Source organism: Coregonus clupeaformis, chromosome 10, assembly GCF_020615455.1.
Source record: "Coregonus clupeaformis isolate EN_2021a chromosome 10, ASM2061545v1, whole genome shotgun sequence".
In the NCBI taxonomy this organism is placed as follows: domain Eukaryota; kingdom Metazoa; phylum Chordata; class Actinopteri; order Salmoniformes; family Salmonidae; genus Coregonus; species Coregonus clupeaformis.
In genome coordinates this window covers 54,499,242-54,518,794 of record NC_059201.1, presented here as the reverse complement: position 1 = coordinate 54,518,794, position 19,553 = coordinate 54,499,242, and the positions used below count along the sequence as shown (strand labels likewise).

Here is a 19,553-nt window from a genome sequence, read left to right as displayed (position 1 = left end):
CATCTGGATGATCCAGAGGAGGAATGGGAGAAGGTCATGTGGTCTGATGAGACAAAAATAGAGCTTTTGGTCTAAACTCCACTCGCCGTGTTTGGAGGAAGAAGAAGGATGAGTACAACCCCAAGAACACCATCCCAACCGTGAAGCATGGAGGTGGAAACATAATTCTTTGGGGATGCTTTTCTGCAAAGGGGACAGGGCGACTGCACCGTATTGAGGGGAGGATGGATGGGGCCATGTATCGCGAAATCTTGGCCAACAACCTCCTTCCCTCAGTAAGAGCATTGAAGATGGGTCGTTGCTGGGTCTTCCAGCATGACAACAACCCGAAACACACAGCCAGGGCAACTAAGGAGTGGCTCTGTAAGAAGCATCTCAAGGTCCTGGAGTGGCCTAGCCAGTCTCCAGACCTGAACCCAATAGAAAATCTTTGGAGGGAGCTGAAAGTCCGTATTGCCCAGCGACAGCCCCGAAACCTGAAGGATCTGGAGAAGGTCTGTATGGAGGAGTGGGCCAAAATCCCTGCTGCAGTGTGTGCAAACCTGGTCAAGACCTACAGGAAACGTATGATCTCTGTAATTGCAAACAAAGGTTTCTGTACCAAATATTAAGTTCTGCTTTTCTGATGTATCAAATACTTATGTCATGCAATAAAATGCAAATTAATTACTTAAAAATCATACAATGTGATTTTCTGGATTTTTGTTTTAGATTCTGTCTCTCACAGTTGAAGTGTACCTATGATAAAAATTACAGACCTCTACATGCTTTGTAAGTAGGAAAACCTGCAAAATCGGCAGTGTATCAAATACTTGTTCTCCCCACTGTATATATATATATATATATATATATATATATAATAGAATTATTGTAAAATTAACTCTGTCCATAAGGTGTAGATAGTAAGTATAGACCGGAAGTAGAGGCCTGGGCATTGTTGTTCACTAATTTACTCCAAGTAGGGAAAGGATGGTGGGGTTGAAAAGTAATAAAGGGGAGTATATATATTTTTAAAAAACATGGGGGATTGGAAGTGATGCAGACAATTACATTGATAGAAGATACAATCTATCTGCAATATTAAGCTGATCCATTCCCCCCCCCCAAAAAAAATAAATAAAATAAAATAAAATAAAAATAAGCATCAACCAGTGGGTCTTGCGACGGGTATACAGAGATGACCAGTTTACAGAGGAGTATAGAGTGCAGTGATGTGTCCTATAAGGAGCATTGGTGGCAAATCTGATGGCCGAATGGTAAAGAACATCTAGCCGCTTGAGAGCACCCTTACCTGCCGATCTATAAATTATTTCTCCCTAATCTAGCATGGGTTGAATGGACATCTGAATCAGGGTTTGTTTGGCAGCTGGGGTGAAAGAGGAGTGATTATGATAGAGGAAACCAAGTCTAGATTTAACCTTCAGCTTGGAATGTGCTGAGAGAAGGACAGTGTACCGTCTAGCCATACTCCCAAGTACTTGTATGAGGTGATTACCTCAAGCTCTAAACCCTCAGAGGTAGTAATCACACTGGTGGGGAGAGGGGCATTCTTCTTACCAAACCACATTACCTTTGTTTTGGAGGTGTTCAGAACAAGGTTAAAGGCAGAGAAAGCTTGTGGGACACTAAGAAAGCTTTGTTGTAGAGCATTTAAAATAAAATCAGTGGAGGGGCCAGCTAAGTATAAGACTGTATCATCTGCATATAAATGGATGAGCGAGTTTCCTACTGCTTGAGCTATGTTGTTGATGTAAATTGAGAAGAGCGTGGGGCCTAGAATCGAGCCTTGGGGAACTCCCTTGGTGACAGGCAGTGGCTGAGACAGCAGATGTTCTGACTATATACACTGCACTCTTTGAGAGAGGTAGTTAGCAAACCAGGCCAAAGACCCCTCAGAGACACCAATACTCCTTAGCCGGCCCACAAGAATGGAATGGTCTACCGTATCAAAAGCACTGAAAGCACCTGCAGGCATGGGCCAACTACCCGCTATAATCTCGTCAGCACTTTATCATTTCAATGCACGAGAATGAAAAAAATGTGACATGCGTTTACTCCTTATTCTCTCTTAAGGGACTTGTGGAGGATGCCCATTATGATTGCTGGACCCATTTTGTCAAAGCCTGTACCATCTTATGTACAAGATGTATCACAGTGGAGCAAGTTGGGGAGGCTCATCGCCACTTGCAACAGTTCTGTGAGAGCTTTGCAAGGTTGTATGGAAAACAGTATTGCACACTAACTATGCACCTCCATAGCTACTTGAAGACATGCTTTTTGGACTATGGTCCAGTATATGGTTTCTGATGCTTTCCATTTCACCGATTTCATAGGTAAACAGAAGACCAACAATCACAGCATCTCAGTTCAGTTAATGAGAGGTTTTAACTGTCCAAAGGGTTAAAAGCAGGGTCTGACCAACTGACTGATAATATGAGAAACTTGTTAGCAGGCAGTCATGAGAGAGATGACATGCAGTACATGTAGGTCCTGATGGTACCAAGTACTTAAATAATTGAGAATAAGTATCTGACCAGTGTTGAATTTGCAGTGAGCTCAGACATTATTTGCCTGCCCCCTAAACAGCTGTTTGTCATAGCAAGTGAAGATCAGAATGATCTGTATAGTGTCTTCACATTCATGTATCTAAACAAGGATCTCACCATTGCACAGCTTACAGAAGAACATGATAAGGTAGACATGCTGGGAGAGGTTATAAGCACTGATCAAAGTATACGTTTTCGCTCAACATATGTACTTGCAAAGTGGTTTGCCACTGACAGACAGATGGGCCTACCACGCATTCAACCAGATGTAGAGCTAACACCAGGCATAGTAACACAGTTGTTCTCTTGTGATGTGCTTGTTGGTCCAGCACATGAAAACACACATTTCTCATGTCATGGCTCGTGTAAATCTGTTCCTGAAACATCTGAATCAATATAATTTCAGGCCCCCTGTTGAGGTTTGGGGCAAGGCATTGGAATCTGTATCAGAGGCATAGTTTATTCCAGTTCAGAGAATTATGAAGCGCTGTGCATATTGCCGGTATAAAGTGCAGTTTGCCAGGACTACAGAGACCGTAACTGTGGTAGTACCAGTTTCAAGCAGGGCTGCTTTTTAGGTATTAGGCTACTTGGAGGGGAAGCTACAAGAAATCAAGGGCCTAGCATTGGGAATTTGAGAGTAAATCCACTGTTTCTTTTTTACATTGTAGCGATAAAAAAACGTTTCATTATTCATCATTGTTTGGGTTTTTAAAGTGTATCATACTTTTCATATGTTTTATTATCCATTTTTTATATGGAACTTTGCATTGTACTGTGAAACTGCTTGAGGTGTTAAAATCCAAATTGTCAACCAGGCTTTTTAGCTTGGCCTATAATCTATAACTCCTTTTTGTTTTATGTTCTTTGATAACATTTGATCACTTTTATTGCTGTACTTGTTTTTTCATTTTATTGTTTTAAGTGAGTTGCTATTTTAAATGCACTTCAAATAAAGTTTGAATTGAAGTTTGATTTGATATTGGATCTGTAATTGATGATTGTATGAATATAGACTCCATTAACTTATCATTCATAAGACATTTTTAAAATGTACGAACTAGGTTTTATGCCTACTAAATAAATGTTTGGAGTAGATGCCTGCTGAGCTGAACTGGGGCGTGATATGAGGACAATAGACAAAGTGTTAGGGGCTAATAGCATGTGTAAAGACCCATGACCTCCCAGAGCCGACTAATCAAGACTGGTCAAGCTCTGTGTTTATTCTGACTTCTCAATACTGAGCTCTACTACTTATCATTAAAGATATTCTTACTTACACACTCGGAAACAGACCATTTTACGCTGTGATAGTGCACTACTTATGACCAGAGCTTTATGGGCCCTGGTCAAAAGTAGTGCACTATATAGTAAATGGGGTGCCATTTGGGATGCAACCAAAATGTTATAAATCTGCTGGTGACTTCCTTCTGTCCGTCAGTACGCGCAATCTGGCTAGCCAGCTGCTGACTCCAGCTCCAAAGTTTGTCTGTCTAGTCCTCCTGCCAAGCGACAGCTTAACACCAGGAATATTTTCATCACAAATCGGACAACTAAGGGCACTAAGCTCTTCCTGTGCCACCTACTATTGATTTGTACCAAATGTAACAAACATCAACACTGGCCACTTGTTGTTGTGTTCAGCAAAGTCATGGCACCCTGTTCCCTACATAGTGCACCACTTTTGACCTGAGCCATATTATATTTTACAGCTCTATTTCCTCCAGATCTGGTATCAAATAGTATTTGTTTTCTATCAAATACTTTAAGCTGCACTTGACTGAGTTTGCCTGGCATAAATGAATGGACAAAAATGGAATAGTCCCAAAAGTGCAAACTCCAACCATCTGGCACAGGCATGCCCAATCAAACGCTCATAGCATTTGAAAGACCGCAAATAGTATTTCAACCCTGGTATGATTCGCTATGGCCATGTGTCTCAGTCATTGATGCATAAACTGTGGTCTTGTGTTGTCTTTCAGATGATGGAAAACTGTCGTTTGATGAGTTCAATGCTTATTTCGCAGACGGGATTCTCACCACTGAGGAGTTGCAGGAGCTCTTCTACTCCATAGATGGGCGGCAGAATAAGTATGTTCCCTTTCTTGGTGATACCTCACGAAACTAGAACAAAACAAGACCATGATTTTTTGGTATTTTCACAAAATGTTATCCATAGAAGGGTCCTTTAGCGGAAGGAGGAAGAATTGTTGACATATGTTTGACATTTGTATCTTAAAGCATAATTGAAAATAAAATAATTAATTGAAGGTGGAGTATTTAAGACACCATAATGTCTCATCTGTAGGAACTACAAAGCAACATTTGGTTTCATATGAAGCTTTACTGCTTGCTCTGTAATATGAGTAGTATTTTCTTACATTCATTTCTTACAACAATTTTCTTACATTAATTTATGAATATTGAAAAATCTAAACATCTATACCATTTTAGATTTGGCAAATTTTTCATATAGTTGAGCAAAATATACTCTACGGGAATATCAGTGTTCCAGAGTGGGATCTCCTACTACTTTTCGAGTTATGATCCAATTTCTAAGCATCAGAGTGAATGTAAAAATGGACTCAAAATGGTCGCCCTCTGCTGGTGATTTGCAGGATGTGCAATGATACAAGTAAAAGGAGGGTTGTGATTGCTTACATTCTCTGTATAAAAAAAGTTAAAACTAGCAGAGATCCCTCTCTGGAACTTTGACATGCCTGTAGAGTGGCTTGCGAAAGGATTCACCCCCCTTGGCATTTTTCCTATTTTGTTGCCTTACAACCTGGAATTAAAAAATTGATTTTTGGAGGGTTTGTATCATTTGATTTACACAACATGCCTACCACTTTGAAGATGCAAAATATTTTTTATTGTGAAACAAACAAGAAATAAGACAAAAAAACAGAAAACTTGAGCGTGCATAACTATTTGTCTGGGCTTTGACTAGGCCATTCCAAGACATTTAAATGTTTCCCCTTAAATCACTCGAGTGTTGCTTTAGCAGTATGCTTAGAGTCATTGTCCTGCTGGAAGGTGAACCGCCGTCCCAGTCTCAAATTTCTGGAAGACTGAAACAGGTTTCCCTCAAGAATTTACCTGTATTTAGCGTCATCCATCATTCCTTCAATTCTGACCAGTTTCCCAGTCCCTGCTGATGAAAGACATCCCCACAGCATGATGCTGCCACCACCATGCTTCACTGTGGGGATGGTGTTCTCTGGGTGATGAGAGGTGTTGGGTTTGCGCCAGACATAGCGTTTTCCTTGATGGCCAAAAAGCTCAATTTTAGTCTCATCTGACCAGAGTACCTTCTTCCATATGTTTGGGGTTTCTCCCACATGCCTTTGGTGAACACCAAACGTGTTTGCTTATTTTTTTCTTTAAGCAATGTCTTTTTTCTGGCCACTCTTCCGTAAAGCCCAGCTCTGTGGAGTGTACGGCTTAAAGTGGTCCTATGGACAGATACTCCAATCTCCGCTGTGGAGCTTTGCAGCTCCTTCAGGGTTATCTTTGGTGTCTTTGTTGCCTCTCTGATTAATACCCTCCTTGCCTGGTCCGTGAGTTTTGGTGGGCGGCCCTCAATTGGCAGGTTTGTTGTGGTGCCATATTCTTTCAATTTTTGAATAATGGATTTAATGGTGCTCCGTGGGATGTTCAAAGTTTCAGATAAAAAAAAATATAACCGAACACTGATCTGTACTTCTCCACAACTTTGTCCCTGACCTGTTTGGAGAGCTCCTTGGTCTTCATGGTGCTGCTTGCTTGGTGGTGCCCCTTGCTTAGTGGTGTTGCAGACTCTGGGGCCTTTCAGAACAGGTGTATATATACTGAGATCATGTGACAGATCATGTGATCAACAATATTGATCTTGCAAGCTAGAGACTTAGCTAGCAAGTTAGCAAACCAAATGCATAGCTGGAGCCCTGAGCTGGAGAACATGTATTAAGAACATCTTAGATAGTTAAACTTACAGTTACAGTGGGGAAAAAAGTATTTAGTCAGCCACCAATTGTGCAAGTTCTCCCACTTAAAAAGATGAGAGAAGCCTATAATTTTCATCATAGGTACACGTCAATTATGACAGACAAATTGAGAGAAAAAAAATCCAGAAAATCACATTGTATGATTTTTAATGAATTTATTTGCAAATTATGGTGGAAAATAAGTATTTGGTCACCTACAAACAAGCAAGATTTCTGGCTCTCACAGACCTGTAACTTCTTCTTTAAGAGGCTCCTCTGTCCTCCACTCGTTACCTGTATTAATGGCACCTGTTTGAACTTGTTATCAGTATAAAAGACACCTGTCCACAACCTCAAACAGTCACACTCCAAACTCCACTATGGCCAAGACCAAAGAGCTGTCAAAGGACACCAGAAACAAAATTGTAGACCTGCACCAGGCTGGGAAGACTGAATCTGCAATAGATAAGCAGCTTGGTTTGAAGAAATCAACTGTGGGAGCAATTATTAGGAAATGGAAGACATACAAGACCACCGATAATCTCCCCTCGATCTGGGGCTCACGCAAGATCTCACCCCGTGGGGTCAAAATGATCACAAGAACGGTGAGCAAAAATCCCAGAACCACACGGGGGGGACCTAGTGAATGACCTGCAGAGAGCTGGGACCAAAGTAACAAAGCCTACCATCAGTAACACACTACGCCGCCAGGGACTCAAATCCTGCAGTGCCAGACGTGTCCCCCTGCTTAAGCCAGTACATGTCCAGGCCCGTCTGAAGTTTGCTAGAGTGCATTTGGATGATCCAGAAGAGGATTGGGAGAATGTCATATGGTCAGATGAAACCAAAATATAACTTTTTGGTAAAAACTCAACTCGTCGTGTTTGGAGGACAAAGAATGCTGAGTTGCATCCAAAGAACACCATACCTACTGTGAAGCATGGGGGTGGAAACATCATGCATTGGGGCTGTTTTTCTGCAAAGGGACCAGGACGACTGATCCGTGTAAAGGAAAGAATGAATGGGGCCATGTATCGTGAGATTTTGAGTGAAAACCTCCTTCCATCAGCAAGGGCATTGAAGATGAAACGTGGCTGGGTCTTTCAGCCTGACAATGATCCCAAACACACCGCCCGGGCAACGACGGAGTGGCTTCGTAAGAAGCATTTCAAGGTCCTGGAGTGGGCTAGCCAGTCGCCAGATCTCAACCCCATAGAAAATCTTTGGAGGGAGTTGAAAGTCCGTGTTGCCCAGCGACAGCCCCAAAACATCACTGCTCTAGAGGAGATCTGTATGGAGGAATGGGCCAAAATACCAGCAACAGTGTGTGAAAACCTTGTGAAGACTTACAGAAAACGTTTGACCTGTGTCATTGCCAACAAAGGGTATATAACAAAGTATTGAGAAACTTTTGTTATTGACCAAATACTTATTTTCCACCATAATTTGCAAATAAATTCATAACAAATCCTACAATGTGATTTTCTGGATTTTCTTTCCTCATTTTGTCTGTCATAGTTGACGTGTACCTATGATGAAAATTACAGGCCTCTCTCATCTTTTTAAGTGGGAGAACTTGCACAATTGGTGGCTGACTAAATACTTTTTTTCCCCACTGTATAAAATACCTGGCAAACATCAGCAGTGGATATAAAGTGTAAGTTGATCACCTCTGTGGCGATGCACAACATCGTCAGAAAGATTTTTTACGGTATTGAAAATCATCCCGTGGGTATTTAAAAATGTCCCGGTATACGATATGTAAGGTATACTGCCCAAGCCTAATGGTGTGTAACATTGATTCGATTTATAGTGAAACATTGCACAGTTATGTACAATTCATCAACATGCACACTTCTTGTATACTTGATGTAGATTTTTGCATAACTAAGCAACAACAGAGTAGATGGTGGGGAATGAGAAACAAGAGGCTATTTAAATACGGCCCACAGATTATATATTTTTTTAAACATGACTTAAAAAGCGTAAGCTTATGCAACATTAACCAATTAAAAACAGTTCTGTAGCAATGAGGTTTGCGCAGTAGGCAATAGGCCCAATACATTATCAATTCATATTAGCTATGCTTGAATTTCCCTGCCAATGTTGTTCTTCTCAGACCATTTTGAAATTATATTTTAAAAAATTGTAGGTCTATGATCACACTGGTAATAGGTCATTTGTGGTATTACTTGTGAGGCACAGCTGAGTGAGCATAATCATTAGCTTTTTTTTTACTGGACTGATGGCCGGCATCTGATGGTCAGTCTACTGGGAGGGAGCAGCGGTTAGGCTGCCTCACACCCGACTCACCGTCCCTCCTCTCTCCCTCCCTCTGCTGAGAAAAGGGGACACAGCCTTCTAGCTGATCACGATCGACCGGTTGGTGACCACTGATCTAATTAGAAGTTGTAAAATCCCCAACTTTCCCTTTAAAAGCCTGCTTTTCCATAGCCTTTTCTCTCCTGAAGTGGCAAAAGTTAAACTTTCCATTGTATAAGCCTGTTGAATCGAAATTTATATTCATCTAGCATTTACCGACTTGCTTCCCCAACACGAACAATTTCACAACATTATAGCATTTAAAGTCCAAGCAAGCCCTTGTTAGGGAGATTAGCTTGTCCGTCAAAGTCCCTGCAGCTCAGATGAACAAATAGAGAAACCAAGATTGCCTGAACAAGTCGCACACACACGGGTACACATAATTCTAGGATTATGGTAATGATTATGGTAATGATTATGGTAATGAAAACAATTCTGGGATGGCAAGGACATTTTCCCCCCACAGTGAAGACAACCCCCCTTCCCCAATACACGTGTAAATATTGGACTTTAAATTGTGCCTTCCTGTATTATACTTATGCTAAAATCTTTATTCTATTCTTCTGAGCCATTTACTTTATGTTCGTATTCTTATCTTTTATTATTTATTATTTTTGATTGTCGAGAAGGAACGTACAAGTAAGCATTTCGTTGGATGATGTATACAATGCGTATCCCGTACATACGGCTAATAAAACTTGAAACTAATGTTACTCTTCAAATGAAAACACATCGGCAGCTAAAAGCTCATTCCCTTTGAAGTGACAAAGGGCATCGGGGCTCGTTGCTTTTAAAAGGGATTTTAGTGTCAACGTTGATAAATGACAGCGGACGGTAGAAGGAGCAATGCAGTTTGCACATGCCAATTACACAAGTCATTAACCAGGTTTAATTTGGCCGTCCAAGCAGAGCCAGTAAAAGGTCATTAAATACCAGCAAAGAAGCTCTCTGGATAAGGGAGATGCTTTTATACGTGCACAAATTTTTAATATATACACTACAGGTCATAGGTTTTAGAACACCTACTTATTCAAGGGTTTTTCTTTATTTTTTAAAACTATTTTCTACATTGTAACTATATCAAAACGATGAAATAACACATATGGAATCATGTAAATTTAGTAAATGTAAACAAATCAAAATATATTTTATATTTGAGATTCTTCAAATAGCCACCCTTTGATGACAGCTTTGCACACTCTTGGCATTCTCTCAACCAGATTCATGAGGTAGTCACCTGGAATGCATTTCAATTAACAGGTGTGCCTTCTTAAAAGTTAATTTGTGGAATTTATTTCCTTCTTAATGCGTTTGAGCCAATCAGTTGTGTTGTGACAAGGTAGGGGGGTATACAGAAGATAGCCCTATTTGGTAAAAGACCAAGTCCATATTATGGCAAGAACGGCTCAAATAAGCGAAGAGAAATGACAGTCCTCATTATTACTTTAAGACATGAAGGTCAGTCAATACGTAAAATTTCAAGAACTTTGAACGTTTCTTCAAGTGCATTCGCAAAAACCATCAAGCGCTATGACGAAACTGGCTCTTATGAGGACTGCCACAGGAATGGAAGACCCAGAGTTACCTCTGCTGCAGAGGATAAGTTAATTAGAGTTACCAGTCTCAGAAATTGCAGCCCAAAGAAATGCTTCACAGAGTTCAAGTAACAGACACATCTCAACATCAACTGTGTGAATCAGGCCTTCGTGGTTGAATTGCTGTAAAGAAACCACTACTAAAGGACACCAATAAGAAGAAGAGACTTGCTTGGGTCAAGAAACACGAGCAATGGGCATTAGACCGGTGTAAATGTGTCCTTTCGTCTGGAGTCCAAATTTGAGAGTTTTGGTTCCAACCGCCATGTCTTTGTGAGACGCGATGTGGGTGAACGGATGACCTCAGCATGTGTATTTCCCACCGTAAAGCATGGAGGAGGAGATGTTATGGTGTGGCGGTGCTTTGCTGGTGACACTGTCTGTGATTTATTTAGAATTCTAGGCACACTTAACCAGCATGGCTACCACAGCATTCTGCAGCGATACGCCATCCCATCTGGTTTGGCTTGGTGGGACTATCATTTGTTTTTCAACAGGACAATGACCCAACACACCTCCAGGCTGTGTAAGGGCTATTTTACCAAGAAGGAGAGTGATGGAGTGCTGCATCAGATGACCTGGCCTCCACCAAATTGAGATGGTTTGGGATGAGTCGGACTGCAGAGTGAAGGAAAAGCAGCCGACAAGTGCTCAGCATATGTGGGAACTCCTTCAAGACTGTTGGAAAAGCATTCCAGGTGAAGCTGGTTGAGAGAATGCCAAGAGTGTGCAAAGCTGTCATCAAGGCAAAGGGTGGCTATTTGAAGAATCTGAAATATAAAATATATTTTGATTTGTTTAACACTTTGTTGGTTACTACATGATTCCATATGTGTTATTTCATAGTTTTGATGTCTCACTATTATTCTACAATGTAGAAAATAGTAAAAAATAAATAAAAACCCTTGAATGAGTAGGTGTGTCCAAACCTTTGTACATATTTAAAATATATTTTCCTTCTTTATTATTTTCCCCTAACCCTACCACCCTTCCCCTAATTGGAGTAAACTAATGGACAACAATACTTAGGCTTCTACTTCCAGCTTATACATACTATATAAACTCAGCAAAAAAAGAAACGTCCCTTTTTCAGGACCCTGTCTTTCAAAGATAATTTGTAAAATTCCAAATAACTTCACAGATCTTCATTGTATAGGGTTTAAACACTGTTTTCCATGCTTGTTCAATGAACCATAAACAATTAATGAGCATGCACTTGTGGAACGGTCGTTAAGACACTAACAGCTTATAGACGGTGGGCAATTAAGGTCAGAGTTATGAAAACTTAGGACACTAAAGAGGCCTTTCTACTGACTCTGAAAAACACCAAAAGAAAGATGCCCAGGGTCACTGCTCATCTGCGTGAACGTGCCTTAGGCATGCTGCAAGGAGGCATGAGGACTGCAGATGGGGCCAGGGCAATAAATTGAAATGTCCGTACTGTGAGACGCCAACGACAGCGCTACAGGGAGACAGTACTGACAGCTGATCGTCCTTGCAGTGGCAGACCATGTGTAACAACACCTGCACAGGATCGGCACATCCGAACATCACACCTGCGGGACAGGTACACGATGGCAACAACAACTGGGTCCGTCATGGTCTGGGGCAGTGTGTCACAGCATCATCGGACTGAGCTTGTTGTCATTGCAGACAATCTCAATGCTGTGCGTTACAGGGAAGACATCCTCCTCCCTCATGTGGTACCCTTCCTGCAGGCTCATCCTAACATGACTCTCCAGCATGACGATGCTACCAGCCATACTGCTCGTTCTGTCCCTGATTTCCTGCAAGACAAGAATGTCAGTGTTTTGCCATGGCCAGTGAAGAGCCCGAATCGCAATCCCATTGAGCACGTCTGGGACCTGTTGGATCAGAGGATGAGGGCTAGGGCCATTCCCCCCAGAAATGTCCGGGGACTTGCAGGTGCCTTGGTGGAAGAGTGGGGTAACATCTCACAGCAAGAACTGGCAAATCTGGTGCAGCCCATGAGGAGGAGATGCACTGCAGTACTTAATGCAGCTGGTGGCCACACCAGATACTGACTGTTGCTTTTTGAGCCCCCCCCCCCCCCCTTTGTTCAGGGACACATTATTCAATTTCAGTTAGTCACATGTCTGTGGAACTTGTTCAGTTTATGTCTCAGTTGTTGAATCTTGTTATGTTCATACAAATATTTCCACATGTTAAGTTTGCTGAAAATAAACGCAGTTGACAGTGAGAGGACGTTTCTTTTTTTGCTGAGTTTACATTTTACGGACATAGTATATTTTACATTAGTTATTTTTGTTTGTTTTTTGTCCCATCCTTCAGAAATACCCTCAACCCCTCCCATCTACAGTATCTCTGAAGACCATCCAGTTTTGATTTCTAATTGCCTTATATTTCCCCACTGTGCTCTGATTTCCCAGAAGTTTTAAACCTTTTATTCTCATAGTTTCAACAGATTGTAAATTAAAGATAAAAATGTTTGCTAAGAGTATTATTATATTATTGATCGAATATGACTATTCAAATCACCCAGAGTGCTATTTGCAGAGTTATCTCCAGGTAAATGTTGCAATTCTTCAGCCATTCCTGAACCTGCGACCAAAAGCAAGCTACATATGGGCGGTACCAAAACAAGTGATCTAATGATTCTGTGTTTTCGCAGCAAAATCTGCATAGCTAGGATGGTTGTATCCCCCATATACATTGAACAAAAATATAAAAGCAACATGTAAAGTGTTGGTATTATGTTTCATGAGCTGAAATAAAAGATCCCAGAAATGTTCCATATGCACAAAAAGATTATTGCGCTAATGTTGTGCACAAATTTGTTTACATCCTTGTTAGTGAGTATTTCTCCTTTGCCAAGATAATCCATCCACCTGACAGGTGTGGCATATCAATAAGATGATTAAACAGAATGATTATTACACAGGTGCACCTTGTGCTGAGGACAATAAAAGGCCACTCTAAAATGTGCAGTTTTGTCACACTACACAATACCACAGATGTCTCATGTTTTGAGGGAGCATGCAATTGACATTCTGAGTGCAATTCTCTGTTGCCAGAGAATTTAATGTTAATTTCTCTACCGTAAGCCACCTACAACGTTGTTTTAGAGAATTTGGCAGTCCGTCCAATTGGCCTCACATCCGCAGACCATGTGTATGGCGTCGTGTGAGCGAGCAGTTTGCTGATGTCAACATTGTGAACAGAGTGCCCCATGGTGGCAGTGGGGTTATGGTATGGGCAGGCATAAGCTACGGACAATGAACACAATTGCATTTTATTGACTGGCTATTTGAATGCACAGAAAACCCGTGACGAGATCCTGATCCCCATTGTGATGCCCTTTACCTTTAAGGTATCTGTGACCAACAGATGCATATCTGTATTCCCAGTCATGTGAAATCCATAGATTAGAGCCTCATTCATTTATTTAAATTGACTGATTTCCTCATATGAACTGTAACTCAGTAAAATCTTTTAAATTGTTGCATGTTGCGTTGATATTTGTTGACCCTTAAATGAAACTAGTATACTTTTTTATTTAGCACAATTTTCTTTAACCAATTTTGGTCTTTAATGCAGGGCCGACACACAAGTTCCTTACCTCCTCCCTCTTCTACTTGCCTCCTCCATTTTGCGGTAATGCTGCAATCAGTTGGTTGTAATTTTGGAAAGAGCAGACATTTCCATATATTTTTGTTAACTGCATGTGTGACATAACTATAACCAGTCAAATTTATGATATCATTTACAAAGATTATACCTTTTTATTTTATGCCAAAAATATATACAGTATATATATTTTTTTTGTAAATCAATAAGTATATTTGAATTTAACCATAATATTTATTGTAATATTTGTTCTGTCTTTTCTGGTGGAATAAACTGAAATTGCAACCAGCTTTCTATGGCTTGTTTTAAAAATAGGGATGTTTTGGAGATTATTTCATTTCCAAATCACCGAAAGTGAGAGTTTGTAATCTGAATAAAGGGAAAAATGCCATTCTTGAACAAGGTGTGAGCCATTCTTACTAATCTACTATAGAACCAGTTTGGATTTAAGTATAGCTTTTGTATGACTGAAGCCTGTAGTGAGAGGTCCAATGCTTTAATATTTAATAATTTCTGCCCTCTGAATTCATTATATAAATATGCCCCTTTAATTTTGTTTGGCTTGCCGTTCCAAATAAAGTGGAATATTTTTAGCTGTATGTATTGTATTATAATGAAATCATTTCTTTCTTTCGGGATAAGAATACTGAGTATGTCCACTTCACCATCAGACCATTTTATTGGTAAACTACAAGGTAATGTAAAAGTTTTATTTTCTTGCGATCCAGTACGTAATATGGTGCATTTATCATAATTCGGTTGAAATACAGAGAGGTTAGACAAATTATCTAAATCCTCTGAGGCTGTGCAGGGATCCAAATTGTGGATTTATAAGAAAACAACATTAATTGTCAGCATACAATGACACCTTTGTTTTTAACTAGCCCCTTGATATTATTGTTGGATCTGATTTTAATAGCTAACATTTCGATGGCCATAATAAGTAAATATGCCGATAGTGGACAACCTTGTTTTACTCCTTGTCACGTTCTTGAATGACGGGTCAGACCAAGGCGCAGCGTGATATACATACATGTTTATTAACTTCTAAACACAACGACAAAACAACAACCGAAACGAAAAGTCCAAGGTAGAACACACAACATACCTTACACGGAACAAGATCCCACAACTAGACAGTGCCAATAGGCTGCCTAAGTATGGTCCCCAATCAGAGACAACGAGAGACAGCTGCCTCTGATTGGGAACCACACCGGCCAACATAGAACTATACATACTAGATCCCACACATAGAAAAAGCACAACAAGGAATATACACACCCTGACTCAACATATAAGAGTCCCCTGAGTCAGGGCGTGACACTCCTCTTGACAGTTTCATAGAACAACATTTTAGGTGGTCGCCTTTAAGGTTGTCATTTCTGCCCAGCCATACATTTCAGCCTAGAGAATTCTGACTTGAATATTTCAAATATTGTTACACAAAGTCAGTTTCAATTAACATGGAAATTACATTACCAGAGAGGAGTTCACATTTCTTTAATCAATGCCTGAAGGGTTCACTCAGACACACTAAGTGAAAAACTGTGAGGTGAATTAAGCGTTATTTAGAGCTCGTAGCAAGATGATTAGATAGAAAGCATTGCAATTGGAATATTTTATATAACTTTTTTTTAACCTATTAATTCCTGAAAGTTTTACAGTACGTGAAGTGGTGCAAAGTTTCCCTCTGTAGACTTCGAAATTCTGTCCATGCATTCCAGAGGCACACAACCTCTCCAGGACTTAAATGAAACACCAAAGATCTTTCAACTGCCTGTGATTCAATTAACTCTATTTATTTTCCCATCTATTTCTTTTCTGATACATTGCAGCAACCTAGATACCGACAAACTATCAGGTGAGTGTCTGTTTTAATGTGGCCTATCCTTTCATAAAATTAACCCTGTAGTCTCCCCAACATGCCTCCAGTAATACATTTTTCTCACCTTTGAATCTTTTGTGCTCAACAATTATCTTTCATAATAAGATCAGTATCTTTCCAATGAGCACACCACATCATTTCAACGTGGAAATGTGGGTAATTTTTGTTTGACATTAATCAATGAGATTTCAACCTTTATTCACCCACTCAAAAAGACAGCCAGAAGTTTATTGAATTCCCAATGTGTTATCACTATGCTTTCAACCATCTAAAAGCACAAACAAATTCTAATGGAAAAACTGATATTTTGTATTTATACAACAACTTAATGTGTTATCACAGTGTGTCATCTAATAGCACAACCAAATGACCTAGATTGTAGTTGAGATTACATTAAAAGTACTGTGCATAGTGCAAGTGATCAATGCTGTTCCAGATTCTGCACAAATATTTATATTGTGAAGATCTCCACAGATCTGCGATCTTTGCATGCTATCTTGAACATGCATGCTTTCTATGATTACATAATAAGAATTGTATAGTTACTGTCACCTCAAAATGTGGCCATGGATGTGTTACTCATGTTAAGGTTGAATAAAAATGGTTACATTAGTTTGTAAGATAGCCTCAACCTTAGGCTATTTACAGTATTACAAAAGTCATATAGAATTGTGTTAGGTTGACAATGCAACCAAATATCAACATTTGAAGTAAATGTATATTTTGTGTGCCACTGACTTAGTCTGACTTTAAATCCAGTTTGTCTACAAATTAATATTTTAAATGTTGGATTCACGTCTCCATATCAACAAATAATCTAAGTTAAAGAATAGGACTAAATCAAATCAAACTTTATTTAAAGTTTGATTTGATTTAGTCCTATTCTTTAACTTACTTTTGGTTGAAATGGAGACATGAATCCAACATATTCATTATTAACTTTAAGATTACATTTGACATTAACCAAAACTTGAAACCCTAGGCCTATAGGTGTTGTCTATTTTTAGTTGAACCCTGGGTTGAATTGAAACAATAGCTGTTGATGACTTCGCAAATGCTGTATAGGCCTAAATAGTATCATTGATGATATATGACTTATAGAGTATGGTTACATTCATTTGCTCTGTTAAACCTACCCTTTGGAATGACTTCGATAGCAACACTGAATCTATTTAGTTATTAAGAGATCTCTCAATAATCATTCTCACGATAGCACGTTGGTAGTAGTCAGTGACAAATATCAAAGCTAAGCAGGGCTGGGATGGGTTGTCATCGCCATCAACATCAGCATAATCATCATCATCATAACATCACCATCGGCATTCCGATCTTCATCATCCTCATCATCATCATCGTCATTCTGATCATCATCTTTAACCTTCTATTATTATAAGTATGGGTATAAACTGTTTGACACATCTAGATATCCAGCTTATGAAGATGAGTGGCAGATGGCCTGGAAAGTCAAGAAGTAGGACAAAGACCTGTAAACACTCACTTCCGAGAATAAACCTGCTGCATAATTTATTGAATGGGAAAAGCGTCAGTCAGTGCAGCAGCTTGACGTCAGGTGGATGTTGACTATCTCTTATCACTGTAAGTGCTTTCGCTGTGTCCTCTTGGAGTTAGTCCATTGGACATCAGTCAATGACTGCTTCATAGGCAAAGGAAATCCAGGGCACTCTTCGATTGGTGAAAGTTATAATGCCCTGATTGATTTGACATTACCATAATAAAGTATAAGAACAGAGTTGACACACTTCAGCGTTTCGGCTTACTTACTTTCCGACTTAAATGAGATTATAACAGTTTATCTAATCAACATCTGGTCTTGTGTCTCAGAATGTGCTGTTCTGTTTTGTTGTTTGATCAGTCAAAGATAATTACAACATTTTTCATAGACATTTTTTAGATCTAAGTTTTCATTATGAGGGAAAGATCTTGCAATACCATGCACATTAGATATTCAACTGAGTTTGTTATTTATACTGTACTGTACAGTGTAAGAAACTGGTGTCGATGTTAAATCTAAAATTAGGTTTGCTTTTTTCTTTATTTTCAGATTACTTTGCTCAACACTTGGGGGGATATGTGAATGTCCTCTCTGCTCTGGAGACCCTAAACGTTGCCATCTTGAAGGCTATGGAAAAAACTAAAGAGGTAAGCCTTTGTGATAACTATTTTGAGACATTATATCCATGCTCAAGGTTTACTGTCAAATAGATGAGTGAATTCAATAATCCAATAACAGCTTAGTGACTGTGCGTTACAGAATATACCATACCCATGTCTTGTATTATGAACAGTAAATGCTACACAGTCAATTGACTGGGGACTACATAATATACTCTATAGATAAAGTTTGCAGAACACACCCTATGTAGAATATACCCTAGGCTACAGAATTACCATTGAATATATACCATTGACTGGGGGGTACAGAATATACTCAGAGTCGCTATTCACGACATTAAACAAGTACAACAGCCACTGAAAAATAGGAAAGAATGATCCGGGAGGACCATGTTGGATGGGCACTAGTAGAGAGCTATTCGGTGCCAATGGATAGGGTTCAGCCACCACAGCTCTGTCCGGCAAGAACCAAGATATCTTCAGACAGGTTTATTGCAGGTATTGGGTTCAACACACCACACTCCTCTGTAATGATGGCTCATAGTAAAAGTGAGTGTCAAAAAAGTGGTTCTATGGAAAGATAGAAGACAAATAATAACCATGAGTATAGACTTATATACAATATACAGGCCCAGTAGACTGTGGAGGTATACATGCTAGTATCTAGAATACACATAATGACATATATACACAATCTCTATACTGCTTATGCCAAGATATAATGTAAGGGGCAAAACCAAATACACAGGCTATAGAAATACATTTACAGGATGAAGACCCAAATACTTTTAAGCATAATAATTGACAACATGACTGGAATGTAACCGACGTCTACACATGTGCACAAGACCACGACCAATAGTAACTGCGCCACTAGTAAAGGTACAGGCTAAATTAAGCTATATGCTACATAAGGCTAAATACAGTACACGGTAGCATGAGGCTACAGTACATAAAGGTTGTAAATGTCCGTCACATGGCTATTAAAGATACTATGTCTATAAGCAAACCGTATTAACAGAATAATCCTAAATGAGCATAAATGAGCTAGCATGACTGGCTAACATCTTGGCTAGCAGGCTAGAACAAGCATGACGGACATGGAAAAGTAAAATACCTTTTAAACATTATAAACATGGTAAATAACTAGACTGCTTTAGCAAAACCCAACTAAAGAAGCAATGACATGTGCAGTACTTACACTTAAATGTGCGCACTAACACAAGTCAAATACAGATCAACTTTAGGTACAGTTCAATGAGTCCATTCATTTCTGACTGCAACCTCACTATGAAGGCAGCAGCATGGGGTTCAGTGAGGTGCACGGGGAATGGTGAACTATGATTGGCTGGTACAAGTGGGGTGACTTGGAGGTACCAATATTGTGAAAATAAGGGGTGTTGGGCAAATATACAGAACAAAAATATTAATATTTCAACAATTTTACTGAGTTACTTTTCATAAAAGGAAATTCTCTGGCAACAACTCTGGAGGACAT

General features: G+C 39.6%; 1 protein-coding gene across 1 annotated transcript in view; it reads left to right on the top strand.

Moving 5' to 3' along the window:
* The window catches only part of LOC121574659 (N-terminal EF-hand calcium-binding protein 1), a 92,757-nt gene that overhangs the window by 42,982 nt on the left and 30,222 nt on the right, over positions 1–19,553 (top strand). Inside the window, exons 3-5 of the mRNA XM_045223291.1 lie at positions 4,529–4,637; positions 15,873–15,898; positions 17,985–18,082. Of these exons, the coding sequence (XP_045079226.1) occupies positions 4,529–4,637; positions 15,873–15,898; positions 17,985–18,082 (233 nt within the window). The remainder of the gene's footprint in view (positions 1–4,528; positions 4,638–15,872; positions 15,899–17,984; positions 18,083–19,553) is intronic.